The sequence below is a fragment of the Poeciliopsis prolifica genome, unplaced genomic scaffold (genome assembly GCF_027474105.1).
Source record: "Poeciliopsis prolifica strain line A6 unplaced genomic scaffold, Auburn_PproV2 SCAFFOLD002, whole genome shotgun sequence".
Lineage (NCBI taxonomy): Eukaryota > Metazoa > Chordata > Actinopteri > Cyprinodontiformes > Poeciliidae > Poeciliopsis > Poeciliopsis prolifica.
The window spans coordinates 22,917,692-22,945,322 of record NW_026562377.1 but is presented as its reverse complement, the minus strand read 5'-3'; the positions used below and the strand labels follow the sequence as shown (position 1 = coordinate 22,945,322).

Here is a 27,631-nt window from a genome sequence, read left to right as displayed (position 1 = left end):
CTGATTTGTCCAATTGAAACGTTGGAAATGAAACGTTCTCTTTTCTTTTTCTCCAGACACTGACCCACTTGAAACAAGTGGGCATTTGATAGTGAGGTATATGAAGAAATTATTTCTGCCATTCCTGCTTTGAATTCTCTCTAAAGGAAACCCACCTTTCACTTCCCCTCTTTTATTTTTCTTCTTTTTTTTCACATCTCACTTCATTACGCGCGCCAATTACACAAGCCGTCCACATGTAATGCCTGATGTTCTACGTCTGGTTGCCAGCATCTTAAAAAAAATAGAAGTGAAAATCGCTGAAAAGTCCAAGAAGTGGCTCTTCCAAAATACTTTTGTCTTCCCCAGCTATTGTGCATTTGCAGGGACTGAGCTCGCGGCGTACGTTCCTCTCTGCCAGCTTTACTCCAAAGCCCACGTTGCCAGCAGTACGTGTCATTCAGCGTTGTTTGAAGTCTTTAGAGATGTGTGTGTGTGTGTGTGTCTAGTGTAAGGCAAGGAAAGAGGATGAAAGCGCGAGGACGATTTGCTGTTGCTGGCTGGGAATGGAATGATGAGTGGTGACATAGCTCCAAATTGCAAATCGCTGTTTCAGTCTCACTTCCACTCTGCATTGAGTCGCTTCACTGCAACAAGGCTATTTCATTTTTATTAAAAATAGCCTGTGCATGTCAGGCCTTTTACGAAGGGGATGGGGGCAGGAGAAAAAGGGGAAATGAGAGCTGTGGAGGGAGCAAAGGGGGTGAGTGGTGGTGAAAGTACTTTGGAATGGGGGTAGGAGTGTGTTGAGGGGGTCAGGCTCTGCTCCATTTGCACATCTCCTGCTTTTTTTTTTTTTTTTCCCCAGCCTCTACCATTCGTCTTAATGCCCTCAGTCCTCTCATCCATCCCCACAGACTCTTCCCTCCTCAGTGCACGCGGGCAAATCTCTTAAGTCCATCCAAATCGGACGGGTGAAGAGAGCCACACTGTACTCAGCACATCAGTCTCCTCATTATTGTCAAGGCTCGACACTCAGACAGCTTAAGTGATACAACAGCAAACTCATTGTGCTGACGAAGTGTTCAGTCGAGTACTTTATTTGTCAAATAAAACCGCCTCCACGCCTAAAAGGATGATATACCTACAGTGCTCTGCACTTGATCCCCGAACATTAGAACCGCAAACTTCAATGAACTTTATTGGGTTTCTCATGTGATAAATCAATTCAACACAGTAATAGGGAGTATGTTTGGGGTGGAAGAAAATGATAAAAGCCTTTTCTCTCTCTCTCTCTCTATAAAAAAGTGTAATGTGCACTCATTTGTTTGCGTGTTTTCACCTTCCCTTCAGTCTGATGCCCTTATAAAATCCAGCTCAATCAACTGAGTTCATAAGTGCCTAATTAGTAAATAGTCCAAGAGTGAGCAGAATAAATCTAGCTGTTCTCTGAAGTCCTCAGAGGTTTTGTTCGTGAACACAAGTACAAAGAAACTACAACCTGAAGAACAAGGAACGAAGCAGACAAATCAGGGAGAATTTTAAAGCGAGGCTTTGTTCTAAGTGAACGCGGAGCTTTGAACATCTCACGGCGCAAACATCGATCCACCGTCCAGCAGTGGAAAGGGTATGACGCAAGTGCAACCCGACCAGGACATGGCTGTCCACCTAAACCAGCCAGCCGGGATAGGAGAGCATCAATCAGAGAAGCATCCAAGAGGCCTGTCATAAGTCAAGAGGTGCCCCAACGAACCCCCAACTGAGCTGACGCAACGACTATTTATAAAATTCTCAAATCTAGATTTCATGGAGGAGAGAGGCAAGAAGAACTCCATAGCTTGAAGAAAAACATTTGCAGTTTGCAAGAAGCTGCAGGGAGCACGTCAGAGTAAGGCGCTCTGCTCGTATTAGACTTAAATGTAACTTTTTGTCCTTCAAGCAAAGCAGTATGTGTGGAGGAAAGTCAACGTCTTTATAGTGAAGCACGGAGATGGCAGCATTATGTTACGGGCATACTTTCCTTCTGCAGGAGAACAAACTGCTAGAAGGAGGAGGTTAAATATTTCGGTAATCGATTATCCTGATGATTAGTTGATTGATCGGATAAATAATTATCACATTTTGCAGTTTTCATTGGACCACTTAAGACTTCTTTTTAAATACAATATTGGAAATACAATGAAACATGCAGACAAGCAGTTTTACAAATTAAAAAATACAAGAAACATTTTGCAGCCTGTAGATAAATAACACAGCCTCCCTGTGTTTACACTTGATTGTTTATAGCAAAGGATCCATATGCAGTCCAAAAATAATAATCATTGTTATATCAACACATGAAAAGCTCAAGCCTTTCTGCTGAATTAACATCAATATAGTGTCAGGCTGATCTGTTGATTAGTTTTTCAATTAACTGGTTAATAATTGGATACCTAAAGGTTCTTAATAGAAGATTTGTTTTGCAGCTAGTGAAGCTAAAGCTATGCCACTTGAGGAGCTCTGGGTAAAACATATTTACAGGCAAAAAATGTTTCATCTTGAATGCAAAATGTGCACATTCTGGTTCAGGTTGGGCTCAATTACTGCTCTTAGTATGTTGTTCTTTCATCAGATGGCCTTTTTTACAGACCACATACGCAGATTAATCAGCTAAATTATCTGATTAATCGTTTCAGACCTATGTAAGGATGGAAAAGTCAAGGTCCAGATGTCCGATTTGAAAACATATGCAGATGCTATCTGTCCAATCTGACTGCTCTTCAACTACTTTGAAATGTCTATATAAAAGGATGAAAGAGACAAAATCCAAACGACCGGCACCAGCAACCGCAACAATGGGAGGTTCTGTAAGCATTGAGGGGGGGTCCGAATACTTCTTCTGCACCCCACACTTTTCAGATTCTCATTTGAAGAAAAATGTTTAAGCATATTGATGAATCCAATTGCTTTGCATTTAGGTGCCATTTTGAGTTGATCTAGCACATAAAATCCCAACAGAATTCATAAAAGTTTGTAGAAATAATGTAACAAAATTTGGAAAAGTTTTATTTTTTTTAAACATGGCACAGTAAAACAAAGGACATTAAATATCCTAAAGCACACAATGCCTCACTGCAGCCTCTGGGTTACACACCAAGGCCCCCTGAGACTGACACACACACACAACACACACACACACACACACACACACACACACACACACACACACACACACACACACACATACAGTCACTTGTGAACCATTATTAGCATCGTGATACAATGAACAGGCCCCCGGAGCGCGACCTTGTCTTGTTAGAGCAAACCGGGAAAACGACCTACTTGATGCAAGTTAATGTGATTAAACACACTCGGGCTAACTGTTATAATGAACGCGACGTCCTAAAAACGCAGCTGTCGGCCAATGACCGGCGTCCACTCGCTCACTGAGGAAGCAGCGGCGGCGGCGTCTTTTTTGGAGGAAAGTGATAAAGTGAGCAGGTGAGAGGCGCGCGCGCGCACGGATGGCAAGCTCGCGCGCTTCCGTACTCACACACACACACAAGGGTTTGCCAGCGGCTAAACCAATGCACGGCTAAACCGAGCCGCCTGTCGGACGCTGGCGCTCCGCTCACGGAACCAAACACGACAGTTCGCGTCCTCTCAGCCGACTGACGTGTCACCGCAACAGTTCGCACGTGCTGGTGGAAACCGACGCTGCGTCCTGTGCTCCAGTTCAAACTGACGGCGGAACACTTGTGGACCGCCCCCTGGTCCAGGCAGGAGCCCCGGCAGACACAACAAGCGAGCCTCAGACCAGACGAGCGCCTGCTGGAAACTTGCCACCTCACTGTGAGCATTTATTTGATTTATTTTTGAAGAAAAGAAGTGATTCATTAGGGGACGGGAGAGCTTACCGTGTGTTCCGCGGCGGAGTTCCTGCGGTTTAACGCGGATGAAATGAGTCCAGCGGGGGCTGAAGAGGGAGAGGGAGGGCCAGAGGGGGGATGCTGAGGTTCATGCGAGCTCAACGTGAAGTCTGTCCACTTAGCCCGGTCTCCCTCACGCTCTGTCTGCCTCTCGCTTCCTCCCTCGCTGTGCGTTTCCACCTCCCTCCCTCTCTCTCTCTCTTTCTCTTTCCTCGCTCTCCATTAGTTTGTAGCTGCCACAGAAAAAGAGCCGTAGTTACTCTAAAAGCCTTCTATTCTGGACAGATGTGACCACTGAGTAACACAGACAGGGTAAACAGTCTCACGTCAGCCATAAATGCCCGTTTTAATTGGTTGCGGGTTTCATTGTTTGTTTTTTCTATCTGATAACTCTTATAAGGTCTTCATCGCTGCAACCTGTTTGTGGATCAGATGTATAAGACAGCCTGTGAAGATCTTGTCTTCAAAGTTGATGTAAAGGATGGAGGGAAAATGCGCCAGCAGAAGGATTTGAGTGAGTCAGACAATGTCTAAATTGTGATGGACATCCCTGATGGTCCTGCTCTGCAGCAGTCAGGGTCCATCAAATGCGACTTGAGGGAGCCCGACCCGGATTAGCTACTGTCAGGCGGGGAAAGAAGCCGGTTCTGATCGAAAAGTGTCAGAATGGAGAGTGGCTATTGTATTTTGACAGACCTGTCAGGCTGTCCATGCTAACCACTGGACGAGCAGCAATGGAAGTTTTTTGTTTGGCTTTTACCTGCCAAACACATGGCACCAGAAGACACACTATGAGGGGAAAAAGGCAAACTGGCAGAGGAAATGTTTGGGAAACAGCGTGTCTGTCCTTCTCTGTGCTTCAACACATATGATGTAAGCACTACTGCGTACGCCCTCTCATGGAAAGGTTTGCCCTGAATTCCATTGGTCCTTGCAGCAGGAAAGTGGTTCCTGCAGCAAAATACATTTCGGGAATGGTTTAGAGACAACAATGAGGATGTGGTGCCGACTTGCTCTCCAGGTTTCCCAGATTTCAAACCGATTATCTTCAGTTAACCAATGCGATTCACAAGGCGCCGACTCACAAGTTATGGGACTTGCTGCTTACATCTTGCTGCCTGACACCTTCAAGGAGTTTCTACAAGAGTCCAAACAACAAGTGGCAACAAACATGGGAGCGGGAGCTGTTTGGCCTGATTATTGTATGTTTTCCTTAATGTTCTGCTGTGTCTTAGAATCCAGTCCAACGCAACCCGGGCACAAAAATCATGATCTGAAACTTTGCACTTCTCCTATTTCTACCCTTCTCAAGCATCGCCAGAAAATTGGCACTTAGTTCCACATTTAAGGGTGCAGTACGACAAACGGCTTTCTGAATTTGCTTAAAAGATGTCATCTGGTTGACTCTAATTATCCCTCTTGTCAAGCTTTTGTGCTGCATCCTATTTTAGGAGTGGACACTTCAGTATCGCCATGACTCACGAGCAGACGGGGAAGATTCTCAGCACAATTGGCTGTATATTCCTGTGGCAATAATATTTGGCGCCCACACCAATTTATTTCATCTAAATGATTCATTTAGTTAATCTTAGCACAGTAGAGATAAAGTACAACCTCTTTCAAATTTAATGGCCAATTCAGTTTGAGAATTTTTGGGTCACTCTGTTGCAACATAGCTTCAGTTAATTGAAGGTGTCAGCCTATTTTTGCACGTCTCCCTTACAGTATAATCCAACCGCGGCCTTTCAGTGGGCTTAAAGCTACGACTGAGTCAAACGCAACATCTTCATCATTTTCGTTGTCACCTTTGTACACCCTGGCCTTGGTGTGAATTTGCTTGGACATCCACGGCTTTCAGCTGTGAATAATCTCACTGTAGATTGTAACTGGGATTATAGGAGAATGACCTTATTAACCCTTCCCAGGTTTATGGGCAGCAACCGTTGCTTCTCTAAATTCATAGCCGATACCTTTCCTACTTGGCACTGTGTTAAGCCACACCTGTATGCTTTTACAGTGACAATCACACTGACAATTATCAGCTTTTCAATTGCATTTCATCTGCAGCTTGTCTCTGCCAACATATTGGGTTGCTTTGTGTTTAATCTATAATGAAATATTTTGTGTTTTTGTCATGAGGAAAAACTCGGGTACCATTGAAAAGGCCTCGGCGCAACACTACTTAAGAATGCTGTACCTTTAGAAAGTGCAGTCTTGACCAGTCAAGATTGATTAAGTCATTGCGGCGACTGGGAAACTAGCGATCCTCAAAGGAAGTCACAAAGAGATGGCATAACCTTAAGGGCCCTTGTCAGATCTCTTGTACCCAGCAGTGGGCAGAGGTTTATTAATGCCAAGTACAGAGCAGGCACAAAGTGAAGTGAAGGGTTTGAGAGTGGACTGTGCTCAACATATTCAGCGCTCATCCCTTCGATTTTGTTGGGAGACTTCTCCTGTTCATCTGATTTTTAAACCCAAGTCTTTTCAATCTTTAAATGAGTCTTTTCCTACCACAGCTCACAGCTTTCAAGACTGAACCATCTGTTTTGTTGCTATGCCTTCCAAAAGTATGCACACCCCTTGACCTTTTTCCTATTTTGCTCTGTTATGCTCTATTACGCCATATGGATCGCATTAAAGCTCTCTGAATCGTAACATTTTCAGTGTTGGCTGGATGTGAACACCAGATTTCAATTCTTGCCACAAGTTATCATTCGGATTGAGGTTTAGCTGTTCACAGGCAGGTTGTCTGTAACCCTGCCAGAATCAGGTGTCATCTCTAGATTAATCTAAATCTATGTTATTCCCAATCTATGTTATTCATCCAAACTGTATGTCAGGGTAGTTAGCAGGGTGTGTTTTCTGCCACATACTGCATATTACTTTGTGTGCAGGCCAAAACGTGGCATATCGGTCCCACCTGACCGGAGCACCTTCTTTCACTTTTGCTGTATAACCCCTGGAAAACCGCAAACAAGACTTCTTCAGGATTTTTTTTCCTCAAAAATGGCCAATTCTTGTCGAATCCAGAACGAATAGTTGCCCAGTCAACTGAAGTTTGTGCTTGTTATGTGACAAAATGTGAAACATTCAAGAAGCGTGAATGTTGTTGCTGTATTCCTTTTTTTTTTTTTTTTTTTAAATGCTTGTGCTCAATAATCCCTCCATTATTGGTCGCCCAATGGTGGTTATCATAGATCAGATGGGTGAATAATGCTTCTCCTTCTCACTCTCACAGATGCAGTCGATCAGACGTTGGTTGGAGAGGACATCGTCAGGCATCCTTGCGTGTGATTTATTTTACACTGTTAATAGCGTATAGACACGCTGAGTGCACACATATGGATATGTTCACCACTTAAATTTTTGTCACACACAATAAATCAAAAATACTTATAAAGTAGCTCATCGCATCTTCATGGGAAAACAGATTCATGCAACGCTTGCCCGTGTGCCATAAAACGCCTCCCGTGTGGGAACCTCTAGGCAACTATTTTCACTAGAAATTCAAGAAGGTGTAGTTTCACGATAGGATTAACCACCCAATTTCTTTCGCCGTCTTGCCGCAGAGTCGTCGTCATTTGAATAATAATAACTTGTATTTATGAGCGCGGCGCTCACACAAAACGAACAGGCAAGTTCAGCCAAATCTCATTTATCCATTAATTTATTGACGCGTCAACGAAAATTCAGAAGTGTTCCGACAGTAGGCACAAATCAGTTTTCAGCTGCTGCTCTTTTATTGCAGGAGTTAATGTGCTTCCCCCCCACACACAACAATACATCACGGGCCTCAACTTGAGGTCCTCACACTACTCATTGTCTTCTTTCTCTCTTGTTTATGTGATTAAAGCACATTAAGAGGTAGGTGGTAATTATCCCAGATGAAATGATTTATAATCCTTTAACATCTACATCAAAATGTCAGCCAGCAGCGCTCAATGCTGCAAGAGCACTTTTTTATCAGCACTGCAAACAAAACATTAGCTGTTTTATTAAATGGAATGATGTGCATGCCCAAATCTTCGGAGAGATAGCCTGGAGGATGCAAATGCCTGTCTTGTTCATTAATTTAGTATTTGCTCCAAAGATACAGCTTTGTTTCTCCAAAAGGCAGCCCGGTGTTTGCTATTCTTTTTCTACTGATGTTCCCTTTTGTTTGCTTCTCGTCTTTACCCTGACAAAGTCCCGCCTCGTCTCTCCCTTTCAAGTCGTCGTCTCTCTTTTTCCCTGTAATACTCCTCTTTCAAGTCCTCGCGCGTCCTACGAGTCCATCCTTTTGAGGTGACATGATAGACGTCCACGGAGTTCCCAGAGTATGCGTCCCTGTGGGTGGCCCTGTACACAGCTTCCCTCGCTATTGATGTGGCCTCCTCCACAGTCAGGCTCCACTGAACCCCTTGGTCTAAGATGGAGTAGGCGTAGGGTGATCCTGAGCCCACAGAAAAGAGGGATCCCTCCAGGCGAGTGCCATCGCTGCATACATAAAACAGACTGGGACCAGAGAAACTTTTTTTTCTCCTGGAACACTGCTGCTTTGTGAAAGAAGAGCTTTGAGTCTTGGAAACAGAGACCTTTTCACCAGGGGCACCCGCAGTCTTTTCCAGGTGAGCCTTTGTAGTCTCTTTGCTGTCACCGTGATCCGACTCTGAGCCTTCGTGGTTACGACATCCATCATCCGGCTCTCCTCCGTCCCACCCACACAGCGTGGCAGCCACGCAGAGCTCGGTTCCCTTGAAAGGGTGCAGCATGTGCGAAAGCAGCTTGGCGGCACCCCTCGTGGACAAACGGCGTCCGTAGCGAAGCTGGTAGAGGCGTAGCTCTCTGGAGAGGATCCGTTTCCAAAGTGCGCAGTCGGCCGAGGTTCCCGAGGTGGTGCCCACCAGGTGGCTGTGAATGGGCAGGATCTTCTGGGAGGCCGGGCACGCCACGAGGCCCGAGCAGCTGGAGCGAGTGTCTGCCGCAGCCAGGACGCCGCCCTGGAACATGAAAGCGAGGGTGGTGGTCCCATGAGCCATGGGGAAGGGAAGCGGCACAGCTTGAGAGGAAGTGAAAGGAAGACTTTCAGGCAAAGAGGACTGGATTGGGAGCATTTCTTGAGATGGGATTCCACCTGAGCTCTGCATTATGCTGATTTGCCCAAACTGTATCGGGCTCTCATCCAGGTAACCCGCTTCTGGAATATAAAAATGGAATAGGCTCGTGCTGTTGCTCAAGGCCGCACCAGTTGCATAGCTACAAGATTTCCTTTTCCCACTTGGCATTACATTTCTCGCAGCGCCTACACTCTCCTGAAAGATATCTCCAAAATTGCACAAGTCCTGCAAAGCCATTGAATAAAACTTTCAAAGTTTTGAATGCCTTGAAAATAATTCCTCAATGCTCTTCTAAAATATCTCGCCAGCGCTTTGAAGCCCTCAGTCAAATGTCAGCGGTCTAATAGAGACTGTACATCTGAAGCCCGCGGCGATGCTTGCAGTAATCATCGTTTATATAGACAAGAAGGTCGGGCTCATGTTTCTGTGTGGTCACTCAAACAACCCATCCGCATCATTACCAATGTTTCATTCTCTTTGAAACACATGAAGTCAATAGCCCATGGGTAATTAATTTTGGCTGTGATATCAGGTTGTTTTTCACATCAGATTGCTTCAAAGTCTTGTGTGGGCGTGGGCCAAAGAGAGCGTGGGGTGATGTTGAAGCCTCGGCTTGAGCACTTTAAATTAACTCCGACTCTTTGATGCGGCAGTCCTAAGGATCAAATCCCTGTTAGAATAACACACGATGTCAATGCGAAGCTCCGTGGCGGTGCTGCACAGACGAGCCTTTTCCAGCACGGCACTTTCTCTTTAGCGCTGATTCACACTGAACCTTGAACCTGCCACACCAGCATATCAGGTAGTGCCGCATTTTTCAGGGTGTGTGCTGCAGTTTGTCGGAAACGCAGCCGGCAGGTGTCGGATAGCCAGAGGAAGCTTCGTTTGCCGATCAGAGAAACAATGAACCGAAAGTTTAAATATTTGTTTTCATGTCCCACTTTGCTCTAACCCCCTTTCACCATGACTCGGTTTCACACCAGCGATTCTGGATTTGCCTTCACTGCTTGTTTCCTGTTGGTAAGCAACTTTGTCTCACTTTACCTCCCTGACGTCGGCTGTTGAATATGAAACTAAAATTAGATTTGATCAGTTTCTTCATAAACATATTAGATTCTTTAAAGCATCTTTAACAGAACTGTTCGTTTTAATAATGTTACATTCAGTCATGAGTAAACACACATGTGAAAGTGACTGATAATAAGTCACACCCACCTAAATGTGTCGGTATTCCTAAATCTAAATGTTTTCTGTGACTTTAAAAAAAGATTTTTTTAACGTTGCTTTTAAGTTGTTTTGATCTCATTATGTGTTGGTTTACTGTCCACAGTGTTATTTCACACTTCAGGAAGCTGCTGTCAGAGCCCAGCTGAACTTCCTAAAATAATGCCCAAAGTCATTTTTGTCAAAAGTCACTTCATTTTTTTGTGTGCCTAAAACATATTTTGGAAATACAGAGGTGGTGATTTTCTTGCCAAAGACAAATTAGGCTAAAAATAATAATTATTTTATCAAGGTGATGACTGGTCGACATCTGATCAACTTATTTTGCAGAATAAATGTGTCTAATTTTGCAGAATAAATGTGTCTAATTTTTGCTCAAAGTCTGTTTTCATCCTAGGTAAAGATGAATCAAAAGCCCTAAAAGAGATGCATCTTTTATTACATCTCTATGAAAATGCAACGCTGTTTTTGAGCACATATGTTTGGTGAAGAAATAAAATCCTTCCTCCTGGAAGAAATCCAGCATGCCAGAGAAATCACAAATGACTGATTTTGTGACTGGTTAATGATTTCTATTGATTTGGTCATATTTTTTTTAATATATATATATATTTTTTAAAAAAGACCTAATAATGACCTATTTCTCCTGGTGAGTTCACAATGCGGTAACATTCAGTAATGTCTCCTGAGCCTGGCCCAGTTCAGAAATATGTTTATGTTGGGAAGGACAGGCTAAAACAGCTTTAAAAAGATCCTTAATCTAGAGTGACAAAGATTATAACAAATGGTTGCTATGAAGACTTGGTCAACACAAGATGCCACTCTTTGCTTCACTTCTTCAGAGAGTCTGAAAAAATTCAATTTGTCACATTTATGTATGACAGAAAGTAGTCATTTATATTTAGCTGTTAATGGTTGCGTTATTTATGCAACTTGTTTGCTAAAAACAAACTCTTCTCAACATAAATCGTGAATTTATTTGAAGGATTTTTTTTGTTCCAGTCGCTTACCAAGGGAGCCAATTGATCTGTCCATGCATATATTCAACACAAAGTTAAAGTTGTAGTTCAAAGTCTTCATAGAGTTTTTTGTTCACTTGCAGCAAATAGATCGACCTTTAAAGTTGATTAATTGATCATTTACATTTTGTAATTGATTATTTAGGGAGTATATTTTTGAAAAAAACAACGTAGTTGACAGTAATTAAGTCAAACATTTTGCATGCAAGACAAAAACATAACTTCGTTTGGTTCAAATTCTGTTTTAAACAGATTTCCTGGAATAATCTGGCAAGATTCTTTATCACACCTGCTCAGAAATCCTCCTATATGTTGGGGAAAATGTGGAAATCAATACGCTGTCTTTTGAGATCAAACTTCTTATGTATTTTGGCATAATTCCTCAAGAAGCTTCAAACAGGAACAAATATCTGATGACTGTTTTATTAATAGCAAGTAAGAAAGACAACTGATAACCTAGAAAATGGTTATCATTTTTTCCTTCGGTTCCTTCTTTCACACTCTTTTGCTCCTGGCATTATAATCTTTGTCAGGGAAGTGAACTTTTTGTTTTTACAGTTATGATGCAATGGTCTTCTTGTTCACCTTATTTCAAATATTGAAGTTAATTTCGTGATGTATCATGTAAATGATACTTCCTTGAGAATCAATAAAGATAAAATAAAAAATAAACTGACAAAAAGACTTCCTATTAAGCACCTTTTGCTATCCAAGTGTCAATCAAAAATCAACAGGTCACTGTGGATGTCAAGTCGAGCAGAAAGGGCCGATCTTTTCACAGCTTGATGGAGAAAGGATTTTATTTTTTTCCCGCATCCTTTGGTACAAATGATGATGCGTAAACTAAAAAAAAGTTTGCATTTGAGGCAATAAAATGTTCATCTTCTTATATTGTATAAAAAGACTCAAGTGGTTAAATGAGGAGAGATGTGGCCATATTTTAATCCAATTAATCGATTGATTAAAATCGATTAATCGTCAGACAATATTCTGACGATTATTGGCAGAATAATCGTTTGCTAAAATAATCATTAGAGGTAGAGAAGTCTGGAAATGGTCCCAGATCTAGTCAAATCTGTCATTTTGACTCAGAATACAGCAACAGATGGTCCAGTATGTAGTTTCTTTTTAAGTGGAATAACTTAAACGCAGCATATTTTTTTCTCTGTACAACACTGATTTAATGTTTTTTTCCCCTCCTCACTTCACCAGACAATGTCTGTGCTACGAGGCGTCTCAACCCACGGGGAAGACGCCACGACTGACAGTTTCATCGGGTTCGACTCGGTCCCTGACAAAGTGGCGGATGGCTCAGTGGTGCGTGTGCGGTATCGCTGCTCCGGGCCATGTCAGCTCGCGGTGGAAGTCGTGCTGTCGACATTAAGGAAGACGGATCTGGTGATCTTCAGGAGAAAATGGATCAGCAGCGCACCTCAAACGCTCCGGGTCCAACGGGTGTTGCTCAGACTGCCTCCGTCCACATCTCGTTCCCACGAGAGCGCGGCAGACACCCAGAACGTGACGCTTCAAGCTCGGTTGGATGATCTGAAAGAAGGCAGCGACATCGGCTCCGTGGTGGGAAGTCATAAGGTGCAGCGGGTCGTGCCGTGGCCGGGGACGGCCCCCGTTGGATGTGCGTCACGGCCCGCTCAGCTCGCCTGGCTGACATCCAACGACACGATCCATCAGTGTCCACATGAGACAGGTTCACACCCTCAATCTGTGGTTTTCTCTCCATACATTAGCGGCACAATGGGGAAAGCAAGTACCAAGCAGGTCAACATCGTTCTGAGCAACACTGAAGCTACTGAAGGTCACAGGAGATGTCAACAGTTTTTATTAGTACTTAGAAACTGAGGAGTACTCAGTACTTTTACAAATTTTGAGCACACTTAGAAAGTCCAGAGGATATTTATCTATAAACCCAGAACAGGGATTAGAACAAACTCAGAATCCAGAAACAACGTTTTAGACTCCTGTTCTCCCAACCCGGAAACAGAATTAGACCAGAGGATACTCATCTATCAACCCTGAATAGGAGGATCTAGTTTATCTTCTTTGGATCAACATTATTAGACTATTTTTTTAGACTTCTAGAAAGTTGTCTAATCATGTCATACCAGAGGAGACTTAGCAACCCTGAACAGGAGCACATAGCTTACATACTTTGGATCAAAATTAATTATTTTTCTTGTTTGCTCTTTCCTTTGGTTTGTTATTTTGTTTGTATTTCCTTTTTGAAGCATTTGCATTGCCTTGTTGCTGAAGATGTGCTATATAAATCAAATTACCTTTATCTTTACCGAACAACAAGCCAAATAATCCGCTCATAGAGATGTCTGCACTGGATGCTTTTATATCTGAGCATGAAGTGTCATTTTGAGGGCTTTTAACCCACTTCATGTTGTCAACAGGGTTTATTTAAATGATTTTACTGGCAGCAGTCAGGCTGGTAAGCCAAGTGAAAACGGACTAGGAAGCGGCAAGATTCAGCAAAGTAGGCATTTTCAATTAGGGTGAGGTTCATTTGGATAGTTTTTTCTTCAATAAATACTATAATCTCTTTATTCTGCATTTAGAATTAAAATGGTTTGAAACATTCAAGTCTGACCCCAAAAAAGAAGAAAATTTGCAGTGGAACAAATGATGTTTGCGTTGGCCGTGCGTTCCTAACTGTGTCTTTAAAACGCTGTGTTTCTGCACAGATGAGATCGATCTGCTGACGTTCCCCTGGCCAGCACCGGGGAGCGCTTCGGGGTGGTCCGCCGGTTCCGGCCTTTCATCAGCGGCGCGCTGGAGAGAGTCCGTCTCCGTGCGGTAACTGAGCCCAGGTGGGCTTCGCCCGGCGACTCCTAATTTACCTCTTTGCAGCCGACTCTTGTTCTGCTCAAGGCTCACCTGCACAGCGGGCAGCAGAACCTCCCCTCGGCACCCCTCGCTGCGTCTGCACATATTGTGCCAAATGCTTAAAAAAGAGAAAAAGCGAGCCTCTTGGTCTATTTGACACGTTAAACACCATGAAGACGCTGGCTTCAGGTGACGACTGAGTGTGTCTGACACAGTGGCGTGTGTTGAGAGCTGCAGGTCGACCGCCGCAGGTCAGCGGCTGTTTCTCTTTCAGCTCCTGCCGCAGCTTTCACTTGTAATTCACCATCTTTCTAAATGACTTTATGAGCTCCGCCAAGCCTCTTCACCCAAGCATGTAAGCTTTTTATTTACGGTCAGTGCGAGAAAGAGCAAGGTCAGGCGTTTTTTGTTTTTAGCAGTCAAGCAGAGAGTTTTTTTTTTTTTTTTTTTTTTTTAATTCAACCCTCATGCCTGACTGGGTAAAGAAATGATTTGTCCCATCATGCCTCGTTGTTTGTGTCTCCAGCACCGCTTTCTCCGTGTGGATCTACCTGCTAAAACCGTGTCAGAAGAAGCGCTGCGGGATCCTCCATCACGTGGATGAGGAACAGCTCTTTGACTCGGTGCTGATGCAGCTCTCAGAAACAGGTGGGTCACGGCAGCTTGTGTAGACACATCCTGCCGTGGAGGATTTGGACCCGGGCCGCCGGGGAGACGATTGCGAGCGATGATGTGTGTTCTGGTCGACTCAGGAACAGACTGTGTTATGTATTAATAAAGAGCTTTGGATTTCCTCTGGCGAAATATATGACTGTCATATCTTCTGTGCAGGAGACATCATAATTCAGGCCCGCCTGACAACCGGGGAAGATGAAGCATTTCGAACCCACTTAATGTTGCCCCTGTGGAAATGGATTAGATTGGACTGTTACATACTGGACTCCAAGGTAAAAAAAAAAAAAAAAAGAAAAGCACCAACATGCGGTTTTGGGGTGGGCGGAGGAGGAATTGAAGCTTAAATTGAGCAAGCACAATCATCTGTTTCCTCCTGAGCCACGTCTGCTGGTCGGGCTCTTTGTTTCCTGCTGCAAGATCTTGAACGATGGTTTCTTTCCAACTGGGAGATTCAAGGCAATTGTAGTCTGTTTTCAATTTGAAGTTGTCCACAGTTCAGTAGCTTTTTTTCTGCTTTCTTTTTGTTTTTGTTTTTTTGCTGAGCTTTTACCTTGTTAAGTTGGACTTCCAGGTGCTGCTGAACGTATCGTGGGACGATGAGAGCCACAGATTTGAATACGTGTAAGTAAAACCAGTTTGTTTATGTAAATCGATGGGGCATAAATTTTGCCCTTATGTTTTGTCATGTGGTCACACAAAATTCCAGTAGGTAACGTAAATATCCTCACCTTCATATTAGCCTAAGTCATTATTTGTCACAAGTGATTTATAAAAAAACAAAACAAAACAAAAATCTTTGTCCCTTTTACTTCAAAAAAAAGAGTTTGCCCATCGTTTCAGGAAGATGAGTGTGCAACCTCATTGCAGCCGATTGAGGGAAAAATCTGCTTGGTATCTCATTATTTAGTTTGAACACACAGCTTTAAATGCTTTTAAAAATCTTTCAGATTTAGGAGCAGTATCCACTTCGACGACACAGACGGATACTTTGTGATCGGAGGAAGCAGATACATGACTGGCTTCACTGGCTACTTTGGGCCTTACAAGTATTATCGTCTCGGCACCGGCGAGGTGACATTTCCCACTCGGCAAATCGCAAACAAGTGTTTGTTCCGTTCCTCGACTGTCTGCTCCTGTTTTGACTTCCACTGCTTTTCATGTTCCAGATAAGAAATCAACTTCACTCCATGTCGACAGCACAGGAGCTGGACAGGGCTCAGGTGGCGTGTCAGGAAATGAGAACGTTGGCAAAAGCTTTTCTGCACCAAGTAGCCGAGAGTCACCTTCTGTCCCCGACTAACGAAGGTGACACACTATTTTGACATGTCCTGAAATTGTGATGTTGCAGCCAATCTACAGAGAAGCACCTTGTGGGAGTCTGATTTTAAAGGCCCCAACACTCGAAGCATACAGCTTACAGGGAATGTCGTCTTCTCCCTTTTATTTCAGCTGTCTGCTTTAACGACCTTCTGGGACGCTGGGGTCAGTTTGACAACAGAGAGGCAACGTGCATGCAGACGTGGAGCGTGGAAACGCAGCAGAGACACGCCACGCTGTTCCGTTTCCTGCAAGGAGTGGAGGAGATTATCCAGAGAGGTGACAGAGATTTACATGCCAAGTGAAGAAAACGCACGCCTTTCCATCCGCCCGGTCACGCCGTTAATCTGTTCCTGCAGAACGTTTGGGTATGAAGCGCCTCGGAAGCGTTTTGTTCGAGCTAACGATTGGCGCCGACTTCCTTGTGGAAGGGAAGCAGATAAAGATCCCGTCCGAATCGATGGATCTGCTGCAGGCGTCCTCCTGCTTTGGGAATCACAGAGCGTCTTTGTTGCTGGCCACCATCTACCTGTCTGGCCTGGGTCGCCCTGCCGATCAAGAAAAGGTAAAATCCACGGCCTTCATTTTATCCAACAGGACACAAAGCAGAGCTCTACGGTGAAGTAGAAGGGAACGATGCATCATTTTCAAAACGTTCTTAAATTGAAATTAAATTCTTACGTTTTCTTTTTAAACTGCCACAGGTTTAGATCCAGGTCTGGACTTAGACTAGGCCATTTTGCGATATAAGGCTTTGATCTAGACCGTTACTAGTTTGTCTGCATGTTCAGTCACGTTCTGTGTAGGTTTTCTCTCTGGTCTTTTCTCTCTCGCTTTCTGCAGGTGTAGAGACAGACTTCTAGGGCGTTTTCTTGTAATTCTCTCTATCCTCCTTTGTTTCCTGTACTCTTACTTCTTCTCACCGTGGGACTCAGACAACAATTATCGCCTGGTGACTGGACGATGTTTGTCTTTGCCACTGGCTCACTTCTGTTGCCAACCCGTATGATGCTAAAATCGTTTGGCATTGCGATATATAACATAAGAGATTTTCTTTTGTACATTTCTGTCAAATTTGAGTTGGTGAAACGTTCTGTTGAACTAAGTAATGTTTTGTCTGTCAACTTGATTTCATTGAGGTGTATGAGAATGAAGGGAGATAAATATTTTGCAACCTAAAAAACACCACGTGTCATGTTCCTTCCACAGTCTTGCTCTATTTTGTGTTACTCTCCTGAAGTAAATCCAAATAAAAAGCACTAAAGTTTTGTACTCAACGAAACGCGAATAGAGTTCAAGGGATATGCATGCTTTAGCTTCATCTTTCTGTATTACACCTACTTGAGAACGAGTGGATTTTACACCTAAAGTTCAATCTAATCTGTTTCAGGGTCACGCCTACAGTTTGATTGGTGCCGCGGGTGACGACCGCTTCGCCCTGATGCAGGCGGGGTTCAAGCACGTCCACGGACTCGATGGTTTTCCTCAAGATTTGGACGTGGCTTACGGCTACTACTCCAACGTCGGCTCACAGAGCAGCACCGACAGGTTGCGAATACATGAACATGAGGTGACAATCGCTGCGACTTTGTCAATTCGTTAGGATTTTAAGATAACAGGTGGTCATGGCAAACTGAACCTAACAAAATGACAAAAGCTGAAACGTTTTAGTGAACAAAAAAAGGAAAAACGGTGATTACTGGGGAAAACGTATAACAGGAATTACGTTGTTTGTTTATTCAACTAACTAAAATATACTGAGATTATAAATATATAATATTCTTTGTTCTTGTGTTTATTATTAGCCTTTTAGACTACAGTGCTAATGCTAGTCCGCAAAATGGCTACAGCAAAAGCTGAGATAAAATTCAGCTGGTTGTTCAACAGTAATTGAATACATTTTTTGATAACTGTGTCATCTGTTGATTAATCATTTCCAGTGGATGTATGCATAATCATAATACAATACTTTGACCTCTGAGTTTTTCCACCGTAGGAAAAAGTAACTACTACGACTAATAGGAGCAAAACAATATTTAACTATTAGGAACTAATAAAAACTATCAATCCGACTCTAAAAATGAATGAAAACTCGCAATGAAAGTCGCAACAGAACAAAACTAAACTCAAATGAAAAACCCAAAACTATCACAACCTGTGGTCGTTACTAGAAATGATGCCCGATTTCATCATTTTGTTATTTAGACCGAGCAGTCCGGCCTGTTTGGGTCAGCACAGCCTTTTCTCTGCATATTGCTGTTGTTCCTTTTTCAGGAAGAAGATGGAATTGATTTTGCTGTCAGTCTGTCAGCTCTTTCTGAAGCCAGACCCAGCAGCCGGTCCGTTTCACTCTAATTTAAGAAAACCACAACTTAAAAGTGACACCTCGTAAGAAACTGCGATTGCCATTTGTTTCGACACCTAATGAACAAAGCAGATGTGATCGATGCAGTTTAAATTTTACCCAAACTTCCCGTCTCTCGTTCAAACTGATATGAGTATCGATCTGCTTCTCATCTCCCGGTTAGAACGGGGATACAAAAGCGATAACAGGGAGTTTTTCTTTCCCAGCAGACAAAACCTGCGTCACATCTGGCAGCGGTTTCCTAAAACGTACCGACTCTAAAAATATGATTAATTGCATGTTTGTTTGTCCAGCCAGCTGGACTGAGAGGAGGCTGCAGGAAAAGGGAGAACGGATGAGCTCTAAATCTTCATTTAGAAATCAAGCCGTCTTGATGAATGCCAAAGAGCACTCGGAAGATAAGAGGCCCCGCTACGAGAGAAAAGCCTGCTTCCTTCTGATTTCCTGTTTATTCTATCAGTATTTCAATAAGCTCCATCTAATGAAGAGAGGTGTGTGAAAACACCAGAGGGACCCGGCTGTTGTGCTTCATCCTGAACGGGGAATCGATGGAGCATGAAAGCAATAATGATGAATAAAAACTAAAAACGAGGCATTTAAAAGTTTGACCGGAAGGACAAAATCAGATCAAAGTGCAACAATCATCTATTCTTGGAAACGTTTTCAACAACTCTCTAAGATGCAGAGATGTATTTTAAAAAGGGATGTGAGTCAGAACGCCACTCTACACCGATGTTTGTTGTGACTGCAGAACTGTCAGTCAAGTCGGATCAAACCACACCCACGCCGTCCTCATTATTCAGAGGAGAGATATTTTTGTGCTCGAAACTAATTGTGGAATAAATCATGAATATTCAAAGCAACTAAAAACACATCTGGGTCTCTGTTTAGCTCTGCACTTCCACGAACTCTTCGGCTCGTGGTTTAGTTCGCACGTCTTTAATCGGCTGGTTCTGATGTCGCTGTTCTTTTGGAGTAAGTCGAGTTTGATTGTGTCGCGCGTTTCGGCGGCATGGGAGTTCAAAGTGCTTTATACCATAAAAACGTCATGAAACAAGCAACGGACGTTAAATGCTGTCATCAAGCAATTGACATCAAATGTGTCAATGTTCTCAGTTACTACTAATCAAAGGCATCTCTATAAACAGGTGGGTTTTCAGCCTTGATTGAAAGGAACTGGACGTTTGTTCCAGATTTATGGTGCATACTAAGTTAATGTTTGGTATAAAAGGAAACCAGAATCTTAGATAAACTCATTGGGGATTTGTTGAGGGATGAATCATTAGACAACAAATTCAACCATTTCTTAAAACTAGAATTAGTTTCGAAAAGAACACGTTGTTTCACCATTCGACCTTACCAAACGAAAAGTTGAACCGCTTCAGAAAAAGCCTAAAATCTGTATGATGTACATCTTGATATTAAACCAGGTGTGTGTCTCAACTCAACACTGCGGTTGATTCACACTGATTGGATATGAAATTTGCCTAATGAATGATAATGATGCAATCAGCGAGGGAGATGTGTCATATCTAATGACTGTGAGTGTTTACAAGGGAAGTGTTATTATTAACAAAAACCCACTTTGTGCTTTAACAAGTTTAACCACCGTAATCACCGTGTTTCTCTTCCCCGCAGCAATACACACCTCACTTTATCTATTTAGGCAACGAAGACGATCTGAACTCCCTGACGGACGAGTCCAGTGACGTCTTTCGGTATCTACAGTACCAAGCGGAAAGGGGAGACCTGGAGTCTCAGGTATGTTTGGCTGCATACTCACCCCACCCAGGAGTCCAAATTCACGGCATTCGATTCATTTGTTATCATTCAAATGAGTTCTGCGTGGTTGTCCGGTGGAAAGGTGCATAAAAAGTGTCATGTCTCCTCTGCGGTCGGTGGTGGAGTCGGCGTCCAGAACAGACCAATAAAAACTCTATTAACTTTAGAGACGTCTGGGAACAATGCTTTACTGGGGACAAAACGGAGTCTCCAAAGACATCGCCAGCGCCGTGAAGTGGTTTGAGAGGAGCGCCATGCAAATGAAGGATCCTGAGGCGGTCTACGACTACTCCATCCTGCTAATGAAGGTCGTGCAAAATCATAAGGACCTTATTTTACGACTGAATTGAACACAGTAGTGTCTGACTGCGTGTATGTGTGTTTCTGTGCGCACGCCGCCTCTGTTTTGACACTTATTGATTTGCTGATTGATGTTGATTCCTTCAGGGCCAGGGAGTGAAGAGAAACTACACTCAAGGTTTTCAGCTGCTGAAGAAAGCGGCTGCGATGGTGAGCGAACAGCAATCAATCGGTGTGTTTACTCCATATAGGAGCTCACTGTGAAAACCGCTGTCTGTTTCCTCCACCCCCACGCTTCAGGGCTCAATTAATGCCCTGAACGGCTTAGGCTGGTACCATGGGATTGTGCTGAAGGACCACAGAAATGCGGCAAAATACTTTGAACAAGCCGCCCTGAATGGGAGTGATGATGGGATGTTCAACCTGGGAATTTATCATCTCACCGGGGAAAACCCGGACAAGCCGTGGAGGAATGAGGTTTTTAATTTTTTAGTTGTTTTATTTTCAGACCCTCGCAATCGGTTCCGCAGCCCAGATGTAATCGTTTTGTTTCTTTTCTGATCCGTGTCTTTACCTCCATCCACAGAGCGCCGCGTTCGAGCTGTTCCTGAACGCCTCCCGCTTCGGCCACGCATTCGCATCGGTGGAGGCGGCGTGGTACCTTTCGACAGGAAGCCTGTGGGGGGTTTCTCAGGACGTGGAGAGGGCCGTGACGTAAGGGGCTTCTCATTAGCTTGGTGAAGAAAGCGCCGTCATGGGCCGTAGCCTGCAGCTCGGTGCCATCCAATGTCAGTGACGCTGGCTAATTCAAGGTCACATAGCAGCATTTGCATATCTAAAAATATGAGCTGTTGCCACTGCATTGTTGTCTGGCACACAGAGGTTCTGTTTAACCAAACTCCAATGAGTACAAAGAGCAGGTTTGCTGCTGCTGCTGCTGCTTTTTGAACTGATCTACTCCCTGAGCCCTTTCGCATTTTATATTACAATCACAACATATTTCATAGCCGATATACCAACACAAATGATCTGATATCGGTGAATAGAAGTAAAAGCAAAAACCCCCAAAACACACCAATTTATTAGCAATTAAAATCTGAGAATTGGGACGTTTCAGTATTCAGCCTGGTGTTATCGGAAAGACCTAAAGAAAGAAGTGTAGCAAAGAATCAGACGACACCTAATAGATATCAGTCGTAGTTTGACTGAATTACCTCTGTGTTTACGAGTACATCATGAAATGTTTAATATTTTGGTCACTAATATAAATTTAATAAAAGTAGGCCGAAACACTTCAAGCTTTTACTTACTGTAAATTTGATGAAAACTCAAAGTTCAGTGTCTCTAGATGGTAACATTGTGGAAAAGGCTAAATATTAGAAACTTATGATGTCACACCATCAACAAAGGTTTCCTGAGCCTTTAAACGGTCTCTCACTCTGAGTCAGCAGGCAACACAATCGAAAAGTTGTCACTAAATAAGCTGGTGGCTCACAGAGTTCTGCATCCTGGCAAATTTATAGAAAACTGAGTAGGAGACAAAAAATCGTTTGGTAAAGGAAACGGTGCACCAGAAATTAAGATTGTCCAGCAAAATCCATTCAGGTTGAGGCTGCAGTCGGGACACAGACGAGAAACTGAAAACCCAGGCTTCACAATGAAGTATGGTGGTGGTGGCATCGTGGATTGGTCTAGACTCATCTTCTGTCCACACGAAAACAAACAGAACCAGAACCACGATGGGCGAGTGATTGCTTGGCTCTGAAACCAAAAGAAAATCTTTTCATAGACACTCGCATTGCAATCTGACTGACGTGTCAAGATTTTCTAAATGAATCTGACATTTCAATTGGCGTTTAGACAAAAAAAAAAAAAAAAAAACACCGACTGAAATCTGAAATTAAATATTGTTTCCCACCACCCTGATGGTACAAACAGCTATTTGGAGAAACATTCAGCCATTTTAAGTCTCTAGAAGAGGAACACTGATAGACATTACACGACATACACAACATTTTGTTGAAAACAAAAGAACAAAAAATTGAAAAGCAAAGACTCTTTTCCTTCCGCTTCACAATTGTCCGCTACGCTACACTGGTCTGTGACGCGCGATCTCAATAAAAAAGCATTTTCTTATTGCTTGAATCCTTTTATGCTGAGTTCAAATCATATTTTTCATATAACTCGTTGCACAGATTACTGCAAAATGTCTGCAAACACAACGGCCACCTGGGATTCATGATGAGGGAAGCTCTTCAGGCCCACCTCCAGGGAGCCTGGTAGGAAAATATATATATATTTTCACTTTTATTTCTCTCGTGTTGATGCAATCCTTTCCCTCTGATCTCCGCTCTTTGTCTGCTGTCTTTGCGCTGTGTGGCGTCACCAACAGGGAGGAAGCGCTTGTGAAGTACATCCTGGCCGCCGAAACCGGCCTGGGTTTAGCCCAGAGTAACGCCGCTCACCTGTGTGAGGTACGCACACACTCACGCCTCCTCCGGTACTCCAGCCGCCGCCTTTTTAATCCGACTCCGGTCCAGTTCCGCATTTAATGCATCATAATTGGAGTTGTGATTGTGGCTAATGGACAAATCGCTCACAATTCCAGTCACACGCTAAGTGAAGAGAACTATCCCAGAGGGAAATTATTAGCGGTTGATAACACGCCCTTGTTATTGCTCTGCTCTCTCCCGACCAAAAAGGAGCTGGGCGTCGGTTATGACTGTCAGTGGAGATATCGCAACCACTCCATATTAAACTCTGATCCTCATCCATCCAGTGAGTTCATCTTGTTTCATTTTGCTCCAACCTCTCAGTCTCTTTCTCTGACAGTCTGGTCACTGAACAAGCAAATATGTGTCTTTTTTTAAATTTTTTTTATAGCCCTGCTGGAAATAGGAGACTACTACTACTATTCCTCCGCCGGCGCTCAGAGGAACTCATTATCCTTGGCTGAGCAGGCTGTATCGATGTATAGCAGAGCAGCTCTGGCGGGCAGCCCTCAGGTGACAGATTTACTTGAGCTGTAATCTCATCACCCTATGATAAACTTAATTAAACTTCCACAGGCTTGGGGCCCGGCGCAATAAAAACAACAAACGGCGCCACACGCTGTTATTATTTGGAGGCTTTCTGAGTGAATAAGGCGTCAGCCGACCGTTATCGTTCTGTTTTTCCACACCGGCTCGCAGGGAATGTTCAATTTAGCCTTTTTGGCCCAAAAGGGGCACGTCCTTCCACGGAGCGTCCTCGACTTCTTCAACGCGTCACGCGGGGACGGAGTGGAGGCTGTGATGGAGAAGATTTTAAACAGGTAATGGAAGTGTCTGCCCTGCTCTTATCTAATACCACGGTGTGGTGAGGCCATTGTAGATATGGGGAGGGGAGGAGGAACATTTCAGCCAAAAACATTCTGAAATGTTGCTATTAGTCACCGAAATTTTCTGGAAAAAACATAAAAATGTTTGTTTCAAATATTTTCTCAAAGTAAAAAACCAAAAAAACCGTATAAATTTCTGATTTTAAAAGTAGAAAAAAAATTATTTTAAACATTTCTAAATACAAAAATTTTTTAAACTTTTGAAAAACATTTTCAAGTATTTTTTATAATCTAAACTTTGGAGTTTTGAATATTTAAAAAAAAAAGTCAATTATTTTTTTTCTTGAGAGTGTTGTTGACTTTTGGAATCTGAAACGTCCAAGTGTTTTAATTAAAAAATTTGGTTTTGAACATTTTCACAAAATGTTCAAAATTTTCTTGTTTTTTTTTTTTTTTTTGTAGACTTTTGAAGGTCTAAAAAAATCATTAGTCAAAAATGTCTGGATTTTTATACATTTAGGAATTTTATCTCAGATTTTCTGAGTTTAGAACAGTTTCATAAATGTTTTTCTCGCAAATATTTGACTTTTGAAGCTCAGAAAATGTCCTAATTTCAATCTCAATTTTAATGTCTTTTCTAGAATCTTTCTGAGCTCGATCTCAAAACATCTGAGTTGTTCAGGCGTAAATCCACTCCATTTTTTTCCCATCTACAGTGGCCCTGATGCGGTGTGGTACATTTGTACTTATTAAAGCTGATGATGTAACGCAGCTCGCGATGTTTTGTCTCGTCGCTCAGATGTGCGGCGATTGAGGACGATGAGGCCGTCACGCCCTGTTCTGTAGCTCTGCTCGGACTCCAGATGGGAAGAGCCTGGAGGAGCGTGACTCAGAGCCGAGCGCAGCTCCTTTTGGTGAGTCGGCCGTCCCACACTGTGTGCAGCAGGAATAGAAGAGTAGCACAACTCAAGCTTTTGTCCTACTGCGTCTCAGAATAATTCAGGTTTTAATTATAGCCAGGCTTTGAGGTTTTTTTCCCTGTTCACATTTTCTTACTGGCATTAATGTACATTATTGGGATTTGTGTGACAGACTAAACCTTTGTTGTGAAGCGAAAAGGAAACGTTATGTGGTTTTCAAATCACAGTCTGAAAACTGCGGCGTGCTTTTTCGTTTAGCCTTGTTTGTTCTGATTCCTCAAGTTAAAACAATGTGCCGCCAACTGCCTTCAGAAGCCACTTAATTAGTAAAGATGGTTTCTCTGACATCTTATTTAGAAATCCTACTTGTTTCGTTTCTTCTTTTTTTTCTTTTTTCTTGTATGGCAGTCAAAATTACTGTCTGAGCCAAGGAGAAGCCCAACACATTCACTTTCACAAATACTCCACTTGATATGAGCATCCTGTTCGTTCACCAAAACGTGAAGAGAAGAGCTGTCAAGCTAGCTTGATAGACAGATAGCTACACAGCTACCTAGATAGCCAGCTTGGTTATCTGTCCAGACAGCCCAGTGAGATAGTCAGCTCAAGGTCCAACTAAGAGAAAGAACAAAGTAAATGACAACCAAACTTTTAGTTATTTTATTTAAGTCCTTTATTTAAACCCCGTTGAGATCTAGATCTCATTTTCAACAGGGACCTGGGCAGAAGTCTGCAATACACAGCAACCCTGTTACAGAATAAACAATCTAAAAGTTACTTAATCAAAATGTAATAATAGACAACTGTACCAGTGTCTGCTCTACTGTGAATGGTGTTGTGTAAACAATTCATCCTGATTTTCTAAAATTTATTTTCAGATTCATTTAAAGTGTATATAAACTAATACGTCAGATTTCTAAGCAGGGCCTGCAGAGCGTGGACTCCCGCCGTCAGAAACGTTTGGCTTGCCCTGACCCATCTTGGTCTTTTCAGAACTACTCTCAGTGCATCACTGCAGGCAGCAACAAGTCTTCTCTGACTTTTTATATTACCGCAAGCCATCTAGGAGATACAGCGAACATGTAAAAAGAAGGAGTTCTGGTCAGATTAAGCCACGGTTCTTATCTTTAGCCTACATGCTATGTTTGTGTAACAACCTAACATTGTGCGTCACCTTGAGGGAGGAAAGGTGACGCACAATGCAGGGAGACTCGAGACTGCAAAAACCTGCAAAGACTTCCACCGTCCTGCAGTGGAAATGTTTAGATCAAACTACATCCATCTGTAGCAAGACTTGAAAATTGCTTTTCACAGACACGCGCCATCCAATCTGTCTGAGCTTGAGCTATCTGGGAAAAAATAATGAGCAACAAAAAATAACGTGTTATTTTCTTTTCCCTTCACACCGACGGGCCGCTTTGCGTTGGTCCATCACATAAAACCCCAGTAAAACACATAAAGGTTTGTACTTTCATTTCTACACCAAGATGGAGAATTTTGAGATCTGAATTATTTCGAAAGCCAACATGAAATACATCCCACATTTTTATTTTGTTTCACTGCAAAAACACAAAATCTTACCAAGTAATCTTGGTCTAGTTTCTTGTGCAAATATCTTAGCACCCTTGAAATAAGACAAAACTAACTTAGAAAGAGTTAATTTGTTACAAGTAATTGTATTAAGTTTGTCAAATTTTATTTACGTTTGTTTAACACTAAAACTTAATCTTAAAACTTAAACTTAAACATATTTTCTCTGAAAAACTTAATTTGATTACTTGTTGTTTTTGGGGGTTTTTTCAATGTAACTTTTCAGCAAGCTGTATTAGCTTGTTTTGAATCAATAATTCCTTTCTATTGATGAAAAAAAGTACCTGTTCCATTAGCAGACTGTTTCGCTGATAAGACATTTTTCCTGTAAGTGAAATAATGAAATGGTCGCAAAAACAAGCTAATCTTGTTGACAGGTAACTTGTAAGTTATTTTTCCCTTTTTTCAAGTGTACTAATTCATTAAGATTCGTCAGTCAATCGATCAGCTCTATTTTTACCAGTAGGCCGATTCGATTAACAGTTGCAGAAAACTTTGAGCAACACAAAATAAATATAAAATGATTCAAAGTGGCCAGGTGCTCAATACTTTAAAATGTTAAAAATCATTTTTTTAAAAACCAACAAAACAAAAGACTCAAATACTCTGTCCTCCTTATTAGGACAAGATTAAATTAAACAAATAAGCGAATAAAATGATATCAAAACTAATGCCACACTGAACTGTGGAAGCTCACGGCAACAGGAACAAAACTTTTGGGGAAACTAGGTGGGAAATGTTGCGGTGTTGTGTGAGATGAAACATTTGAATCATTAATCTGTCTTTTCCACAGGCGTACGCCGCCATCGTCTCCATATTTGTCTTCATAGTCGTCGTGCCACTGCAGAGCTGCCTGGGTAAGTCGCCGTTTGCTCACTTGCTGACAGCGACCACAAGATGGCGCAGTTTCCCATCTATTAATTCACTTCTTCTTTTCTTTTTTCTATGTCGTGTGTCTTTTACCTGTGTGCGCGCTGCAGAGCGGAGCGGCAGGCTGTCTGTCAGCCAAGCGGACCCGGACCGGGCAGGCGACCCGGGGACAGCGGCGGGGAATTCATGGCCGACCGTGAACCAGCGTCGGCGGCTGAGCTCGGCCGCCGACCTGGCCGTGACTCTGTCGGGCGCGTGCCTCGCCGCTTTCTGGTGCGCGCTGCTTTATCATCTCCTCCGACAGACCAATCAGACTCAATAACCTCAGCAAAGGAGAAAAAAAAAATAAATTAATTAATTTTTAAAAAATTAAATAAAAATCATTTTTCGGAAAACTACTCATGTGTGACTCATTTTTGA

At 42.7% G+C, this 27,631-nt stretch overlaps 3 protein-coding genes across 3 annotated transcripts in view; 1 reads left to right on the top strand and 2 right to left on the bottom strand.

Moving 5' to 3' along the window:
* The window catches only part of LOC129369563 (cadherin-24), a 41,924-nt gene extending 37,914 nt beyond the window's left edge, over nucleotides 1-4,010 (bottom strand). Inside the window, 1 exon segment of the mRNA XM_055045069.1 lies at nucleotides 3,876-4,010. The gene's annotated coding sequence lies outside the window, so the exon portion shown is untranslated.
* A 3,485-nt stretch (nucleotides 4,011-7,495) lies between these two features.
* LOC129371848 (proteasome subunit beta type-11-like) lies at nucleotides 7,496-9,188 on the bottom strand. The gene has a single exon (XM_055048687.1). It carries the CDS (start codon nucleotides 9,149-9,151, stop codon nucleotides 8,060-8,062), a length of 1,092 nt encoding a protein of 363 aa, XP_054904662.1. The 5' UTR covers nucleotides 9,152-9,188; the 3' UTR covers nucleotides 7,496-8,059.
* Nucleotides 9,189-9,489: 301 nt separating this feature from the next.
* On the top strand, nucleotides 9,490-27,609 carry LOC129371841 (protein sel-1 homolog 3-like). The gene is given in 25 exon segments (XM_055048673.1): nucleotides 9,490-10,003; nucleotides 12,439-12,931; nucleotides 13,932-13,955; nucleotides 13,958-14,057; nucleotides 14,600-14,721; nucleotides 14,905-15,020; nucleotides 15,320-15,369; nucleotides 15,696-15,819; nucleotides 15,915-16,053; nucleotides 16,198-16,344; nucleotides 16,425-16,630; nucleotides 17,456-17,635; nucleotides 20,069-20,191; nucleotides 20,380-20,520; nucleotides 20,660-20,722; nucleotides 20,813-20,989; nucleotides 21,099-21,226; nucleotides 22,708-22,791; nucleotides 22,905-22,986; nucleotides 23,215-23,290; nucleotides 23,396-23,517; nucleotides 23,704-23,825; nucleotides 24,631-24,745; nucleotides 27,135-27,198; nucleotides 27,322-27,609. Coding segments are annotated over 25 exon segments (3,267 nt in total). The 5' UTR covers nucleotides 9,490-9,946; the 3' UTR covers nucleotides 27,534-27,609.
* The last annotated feature ends 22 nt before the right edge of the window (nucleotides 27,610-27,631 follow it).

Coding starts and splice junctions, on each gene's coding strand:
- LOC129371848 (XM_055048687.1), bottom strand. CDS start 9,151: ATGCCAAGTGGGAAAAGGAAATCTTGTAGCTATGCAACTGGTGCGGCC.